The sequence below is a fragment of the Cyphomyrmex costatus genome, unplaced genomic scaffold, assembly GCF_001594065.2.
Source record: "Cyphomyrmex costatus isolate MS0001 unplaced genomic scaffold, Ccosl1.0 scaffold656, whole genome shotgun sequence".
NCBI lineage: Eukaryota > Metazoa > Arthropoda > Insecta > Hymenoptera > Formicidae > Cyphomyrmex > Cyphomyrmex costatus.
Genome location: NW_017280218.1, coordinates 17,688 through 26,042, shown reverse-complemented (window position 1 = coordinate 26,042; position 8,355 = coordinate 17,688). Strand labels below are relative to the sequence as shown.

Here is an 8,355-nt window from a genome sequence, read left to right as displayed (position 1 = left end):
AAACTTAAACGACTATATAATAAGCGTAAAGAAAAATCATGCTGCTGCATGCTTGGACGAAAACGAACTAGGAAGAAGAAGACGGAAGTGGCGAACGAACAGATACGGAAGCGAACGAACGCAAACGAACGCAGAAACGAACGCTGATAAGCGAACGCTGAGGAGAAGGGGAACGCAGGTAGCGCTCCTTTCAGAAGGAGGGAGCGTAGCAAAGCGAGCGAAAATACAAAAGTGAAAACGTGCATAGCGCGTACAAACCGCCGCCCTTGAAAGCTTCGGCTTTCAACAAAATAATGTTATGTTTACGCAATTCAAAAGTACAAAATAATAGTATAGATTAATGAAATGATACGAGCTTAGTTACTATCAAAGGGAAGAACGCATAATCGTGTAATGGGACGCTTATAAATGCCAGACGATGTGCGAATTGTGACTGTACGAACAATGTTGTCATTACCGGGATGTAATTCGACGATTCTAGCGAGAGGCCAAGAAAGAGGCGAAGCAGAATCCTCTCTTAGAAGGACCATCTGTCCGACATGTAATGGATTTTCCTTAATTGTCCACTTATTTCGCTGCTGGCAATAATGCAGATATTCCTTTGACCATCTTTGCCAAAAGTGTTGACGTATTTGCTCCACCCGTTGCCAACGAGAGAGCCTAGTAGCCGGGATTCTTTCCAATGATGGTTCAGGGTACGATGTCAATGGTGCTCCGATTACGAAGTGACCTGGAGTAAGTGGCGTAAGGTCGGCCACGTCAGATGAAACGGGTGTGAGAGGACGCGAATTAAGAATCGCTTCAATTTGGATGACTAGTGTTTCTAGCTCCTCGTATCTTAGATGCGCCTCTCTAGTAACTCGATAGAGATGACGTTTGGCTCCCTTGACGGCAGCTTCCCATAATCCACCATGATGGGGCGCTCTAGGGGGTATGAAGCGCCATCTGATTCCTTTAGAGGACACGTAGTTAATAATCTGTTGATGGCTTTCTTGATTTTTGAACAATGCGGCTAGCTCGTTTAATTCTCTTTGAGCTCCTTTGAAATTTAAGCCATTATCCGAATGAATGATAGTTGGGCATCCTCGTCTAGAAATAAAACGCTTTAAAACATTAAGAAATGCTTTAGTGGATAAATCAGTTGCTAGTTCAATGTGAACAGCTGTTGAGGCGAAGCAAACAAATATTGCAATATAACATTTTAATAGCTTAGAAGTTTTTCTTAAGCCTTCTTTATAGTAGAGAGGACCCGCGTAGTCGACTCCGCAATTTTCGAAAGGACGCTCGGGAATTGTGATCCTGGATTCGGGAAGGTTCCCCATTAGCGTGGATGCCATCTTAGGTGAGCTTCGAAAGCAAACAATGCATTTGCGAGTAATTTGTCGTACAACGTCCCTTGCAGCTATGAGCCAATAATTTTGTCGAACAGCAGATAACGTGGCGTGGGGCCCTGCATGAAAGTGTTTCTCGTGCTCGTGTATGATGATGAGACGAGAAAACGGATGATTTCCAGGCAATAGAGCTGGATATTTGGCATTGTACGGGAGATGCGATAATTTGAGTCGACCTCCTACTCTCAGAATTCCTGCTGCATCGATAAACGGATTTAATCGTACGATTGGGCTATTTTTGTTAAGATTTTGTTGTCTGGAAAGCGAGTCCAATTCCTTAGGAAAATGCAGTCTTTGAACTATTTTCAACAAAATCTTGATGGCGTGGTCCGTTTCATCAGGAGTTATGACAAGAGTTTTATTGTTAGCAGATTGTAGCTCCTGATCAGGCTTGATTCTTTGTTTTAATTTGTTGAAAAATCTAAAGATGTATGCTGCGATTCGAACAAGTTTCATGAAACTTGAGAAACGCTCGAAAATATCAAAGTATGGCAGCGTAGCAGTAGCTGATGTGATAGCAGAAGATTTGTATTCAGGTATATCTCGTTTGTTGATAGTGAATGGAAATTGAGGCCATTGCCCCTTGTCAAGTTTCAGCCAAGCGGGCCCCGACCACCAAAGATGCGCATGTGGCAATGCAGCCGGAGATATGCCTCTGGATAAAAGATCAGCTGGATTGTCCTGACTGGATACATGATGCCAGTCTTGTATAGTGGTTAATTGTTGGATATCGCCAACACGATTGGAGACAAATGTCGACCATGTACGACTAGATGATTGCAGCCAGGCTAAAACTACGGTGGAGTCGGTCCACAGATAAATAGATGTAAATTTGTGAGTAATACGTTTCAAAATCTTGTCGGTGATCTGAGCCAACAAGAGGGCTGCGCATAATTCCAAGCGCGGAATTGATAAACTCTTGAGTGGAGCTACACGGTTTTTAGAGCAGAGCAATCTAATTGAAATGTTTCCGTGAGCATCAGTGGCACGTAAATAGATGCACGCGCCATAAGCTCGTTCACTGGCGTCAGAGAAGCCATGGAGCTCTAAGTTGATATGTTCACTTAGCGCGATAGCGCGTCGTGAAATAGTCATGTCTCTCAAAATTGGCAACTCACGCTCGTAGCGTTTCCATTTAGTGGTTGAATCCAAGGGAAGAGCTTCATCCCAGCCAATCTTGAGGAGCCAGAGTTGTTGAATAATGATTTTAGCAATGACAGTCGCAGGTCCAAAAAGTCCGAGAGGATCAAAAACCAAAGCGACTCTTGATAGTACTTGCCTTTTGGTAGGCGTAGCCAAAGGTGGCAGACAGGAGATACTAGAAAATTGGAAGTGATCATGGGTGCAGTTCCACACAAGACCCAGTGTCCTTGTTTCGCATTCCTTGTCGGAAGATAGTACGAATTCCTTTTCAGGATTGGAAAGTTGATCGTCTTGAAGATCAGGTACATTAGAGAACCATTTGCGTAGCTCGAAACCACCTTCAAGAAGCAATTGCCTTGTCTGAATCTTGATGGAGGAGGCATCTTGTAAATTGTCAGCGCCGGTGACCAAGTCATCAACATAAAAGTCGTTTAAAACTGTCCCGGATCCAACGGGATACTTCTCAGAGTTATCCTCAGCTAATTTCCTGAGCGATCTAATGGCTAGGAAGGCAGCAGATGCTGTACCGTACGTGACGGTCAGAAGCTCGAATGTTTGAATGGGTTGATCCGAAGAGTCACGCCAAAGAATGCGTTGCAGAGAGGTTTGATTCGGATCGATTAAAACTTGTCTGTACATCTTTGCCACATCTGCAGTCATGACATATCTGTACATACGAAATCTTATTAATATTGAAAGCAGATCATCTTGTATAGTGGGGCCTACCAATAATGCATCATTTAACGAGATTCCAGTGGTTGTTTTGCAAGAACCATCAAAAACCACTCTTAGTTTGGTAGAAGTACTCGTTTCTTTGTATACGGCATGATGCGGTAGGTAATATGTTTGGCTGTCATTATTTGTAATGTGAGTGACCTCACGCATATGACCAAGTTGTATGTATTCTTGTATAAATTCTTTGTATTCTGCATGTAATTTAGGAGAGGTAACAAAGCGTTTCTCTAAACATTTGAAGCGGCGAGTGGCTATTTCCCTTGATTCACCGAGTTCAGATAGCTTGTTAGGTATGATCGGTAGCTGGACCACGAAGCGTCCATCGCTGTTGCGTTTGACAGTGTCCTTGAATAGATTCTCGCAAGATTGGTGCTCTGGAGAAAGAGTTGAAGCGGATATCGAATGATCCAATTCCCAGAAACGACTGAGAGCATGATTTAAGTCTTCTGTTACAGCTAAACAACTGATGATTGAAGAACTGGAGTTACTAGGAATACTTGATGTCGGACCAGATAAAATCCATCCCAAGAGAGTTTTCTGCAGTGTTGGTTTATTTCTAGAAGGTTTAATTTGACCTGCGCAAATGAGCTTCCAAAATATCTCAGCGCCGATTAGCATGTCAATGTCAGCGGGAACATTAAAATCAGGATCGGCCAATTTTAAATTATTTGGTATAGTTATATTCTGTTTGGAAATGAATTTTTGAGGCAATTGTTGAGTAATTTTTGGCAAAACAACGCATTCTATCCTCTCGCTAAAATTGTTGAACCGCGATTTTATGTGAACGACTGTCGCTTGATTGGCTCGAATGTTAGCATTAGTTACACCTGAAATAGATATCTCTATTTGCCTTTTATTGAGGTACAATTTGTCGGCAAGACTCTGCGTAATGAAATTCATTTGTGATCCGCTGTCTAACAATACACGACACGAATGGATGTGATTATTACAGTCAAATACATGAATAATGGCTGTTGATAATATAATTCCTAGAGATTGATAAGTAGATAAACATTGTGTTGCGACTGGCTTCGCAGAAATTTCTGTATCGGAAGTCACAGCTGTTTTCGCATTAGACGACTCGTTAGCGTCTGTTGTCTTTGACAAATGTAAAAGTGTATTGTGTTGACCTTTACATTTGCGACAAGAGCTTGAAGTGCAATTTTTAGCTTGATGAGAATTAGATCTCAAACAGTTTAGACATAAATGAACCTTCTTTGCAAAGGCGATTCTGCTTTCTACTGGTAATTTGAGAAACGTTTCACAATAGTAAAGCGGATGATTTTCCTTACATTTAGGACAAGATAAATTAGAAGTCGCGAGATTAGAAACCGAACAATTCTTTGCCTTTGCAAATTGATTGATTGAGGATTTGCTAGAAATTGCTTCAAGCGCGATGCAACGTTTTGAAAGAAAATCAGTCAGTGATTTTAGTGTGGGAATTTCCATATCAGGAATGCTTGTTTCCCAAGCCTTGGTAGTAACCGTATCAAGTTTCGAAATTATAAGATGAACGATTAAATCGTCCCAAGTATCTGTGGGTCTTCCCATGGCTTTGAGAGCGCGCAAATGTTTTAAAATTGTATCTAATAATTCACGTAACTGAGCATGATTTTCTTTCGTTACTGGAGCAATTTCGAAAATGGCCTTGATGTGCCTTTGTAATATCCACCGTTTGTTGTCAAATCGTTCCTTAATAGCGTTCCAGGCATCCTTATAATTGTCGGTGGTAGTTTCAATTGACTTTATTATTTCAGCGGCCTTGTCCTTGAGGGAAGATCGCAAATAATGGAATTTCTCTATCTCGGATAAATTTTGGTTGTTGTGGATTAATTGTTCAAACATATCATGGTAAGAATACCAATCCTCGTAGGAACCTGAAAACACTGGAAGCTCGATTTTAGGTAACTTAACATGCGCTTCCCTGCGGGCAGACGAATTAGCGCCTGGCGTGCTAAAAGATCCCGAAGAAAGCCTAATGTTATGTTGATCAAAATGCTCAAGTAAGGATTCACAGCGTGAGATTACGCTAAAGTATGTTGATTCGAAGCTTGCTCGGTGTTGCTCATGTTGAGCGTTTAATAGATCTAAATCTTGAGAAGATAAATCTTCTTCATTCTCAAGAACCTCTATTCGCGATTGTACTACGTCGAAAAGATTCCATAATTCCAATATTCTTTTTTTGCGTTCAATAATGTCATGGCGCGATCCATGATTCGCGTCAAAGCTTTCTATGGCAGACTTGTGTCGGGTTAGAGAAGCCTTTGCGGCTGTGCGTTTAGTTTTGGCCTCGGTCAATGATATCGAATCCATGCTTATGATTCTTACGTTATCGTTAGTGAATTGAGAATAATGCCCTTTATTGTGAAAGGAAGCGCATGCGTGTGCATATGAAGATATACGTATATGTGAGAACGTATGTGTAACGAAGTTTCGAGAAATGAAAAGCCAATATGGCGGTCAAATGTGAAGACGCATGCAATATGGCTATCTTACCTTGAGTGAATGAAACAATCTTACCTAAAGATTACTTATGCTTGTGCTTGCGGCTTATGAGCACGCTCGAATGAGAATTTGAATGAATTTCAGGTTATACCCTCTGTATCGCTGGGACGGATTCCTTGTTATCCTGTATCCGGCTCGAAGGACCAAATGTGCGGGCTTGTGCCTCTATGCGCTATGTGTAGCGCTATTTTCTCTTATGAAAGCCTTGTGGCTCGAATATTAATTTGCTATGCTTGATGCAGCGTGTGATAATGCTCGAAGGACCAGTGTTGGCAAGAAGCAACACGAAAACATAGTTGATAATGATACTTATTTAATCTTATTATACTCATGCATGTGCATGCTTGACAATCGTAGAACACAGATGGTGAACTATTGCAAACTTAAACGACTATATAATAAGCGTAAAGAAAAATCATGCTGCTGCATGCTTGGACGAAAACGAACTAGGAAGAAGAAGACGGAAGTGGCGAACGAACAGATACGGAAGCGAACGAACGCAAACGAACGCAGAAACGAACGCTGATAAGCGAACGCTGAGGAGAAGGGGAACGCAGGTAGCGCTCTTTTCAGAAGGTGGGAGCGTAGCAAAGCGAGCGAAAATACAAAAGTGAAAACGTGCATAGCGCGTACATATGATAAAATTTTTAACAATAATAATTTTTATAAATTTAATAGTAAAAAATAATAAAATGATAATATTTTATTTTAATTTATGTTATTTGATTAGTTTTAAAATAATATTTATATATATAAGAAATGATTTAATAATTTGATTTAATTTAAGATTAAGAATAGGATGTAGTTATTATTCTTATATATTAATAGTATTAAGAATTTGAATTGTAGCTTTAGTAATAATAAGAATTAGGGAAGAATGGGATTTAATAAAATTATTAATTTTTATTAATTTGTTAATTATATTAGTAGTATTTTTTTTACTTATAGATTTTATGTTATTTTATGTAATATTTGAAATTAGGTTAATTCCTACTTTTTTTAAAATTATTTATTGAGGGAGGAATCCCGAACGAGTAAGGGCTTCATTTTATATAATAATTTTTATATTATTAATTTCTTTTCCTTTATTAGTTTATATTTTTGATATGTATATTTTGTTGGTAATACCGACACGAAACGCACCAATGGTGTGTCGGTAACGCGCGGCGCTGGCGACCTGCCCTCCCTACTACTTCTACTCCTTGTACACTCTCTTGAATACAACGGCTTGTCGCGTTAACTACGTTCTCTTGTAACGTGCATTACAATAAACGGTGTGTTATTCTTATAATATATTCGGCGTCGTTCCTCACTCTGTCCCATCGATCCTACGAACCTCATCATATTTATGGTCAAACAATGAAATTTAATTTAATAATTATAGTGATAAATAATTATATAGTAGGATTTTGAGGTTTTTTAATAATTTATATGCCTTTTTTTATCAAATTACCTATATATATATTTTATATTTGACTTCCTAAAGCTCATGTTGAAGCTCCAGTTTATGGTTCAATAATTTTAGCTGGGGTTTTATTAAAAATAGGGGGGTATGGAATTATTCGGTTAATAGAAATTTATTATAATATAGTATTATATAGAAAAGAATGAATTATAAGAATTAAGATTGTTGGTGGGGTAATTTTGAGATTATTATGTATAGTTCAAGTAGATATAAAAGAATAGTTGCGTATTCTTCAGTAGTTCATATAAATTTAATATTAAGAAGAATAATAACATTAACTAAGATAGGAATTTTAAGTAGTTATATTACAATAGTAGCTCATGGGTTGTGTTCCTCAGGTATGTTTTATTTAGTAAATTTATTTTATAAGCGATCAGGAAGACGTTTATTATTCTTAAATAAAGGATTAGTTAGAAATATACCAAATGTAATAATATGATGGTTTATGTTTTGTATTATAAATTTTTCTTTTCCTATTTCATTAAATTTTATTGGGGAAATTTGTATATTAATAAATATTTTAAATTGAGAAGTTAAATTGGGATTAAATTTAATGATAATTTGTTTTTTTAGGAGGGCTTATTCATTATATTTATTTTCTTATATTTATCATGGGGCCGGTTATGCCGAGGAAAAAATATATAATTGTAAGGTTATGGAATATATAGTAATAATTATACATTTATATCCATTAGTTTTTTTTTTATTAAATATATTTTTTATTTAATAAATTAAAGTAAAATTTAAGTAGTTTATTTAAATTAAAATATTAATTTGTGGAATTAGTGAAGTATAAAAATTTATTACCTTAAATTATAATTAATATGATTATATTTATTTGTATGGTTAAAATTAGAGTAATTTTAGGAATAATAAGAATAATTTATATATATTTAGATTTAAAAATTATATTAGAATGAAAGGTAATAAGGGTTAATTCAATAAATATTGAATTTATAGTATTATTAGATTGAGTATCATTATTATTTATAAGATTTATTTTAATGATTTCAAGAATAATTATAGTTTATAGGGTAGTTTATATAGAAGGGGAAGAAAATTTAAGTCGATTTAATAGTTTAGTAATTTTATTTATTTTTAGAATAATTTTTATAG

General features: G+C 37.0%; 1 protein-coding gene across 1 annotated transcript; it reads right to left on the bottom strand.

Annotated features, from left to right (window-relative positions):
• Positions 1 to 356: 356 nt before the first annotated feature.
• On the bottom strand, positions 357 to 5,582 carry LOC108779989 (uncharacterized). Its single transcript, XM_018547562.1, has one exon. The coding sequence runs from the start codon at positions 5,580 to 5,582 to the stop codon at positions 357 to 359; it is 5,226 nt and encodes a 1,741-aa protein (XP_018403064.1).
• Positions 5,583 to 8,355: the final 2,773 nt, after the last annotated feature.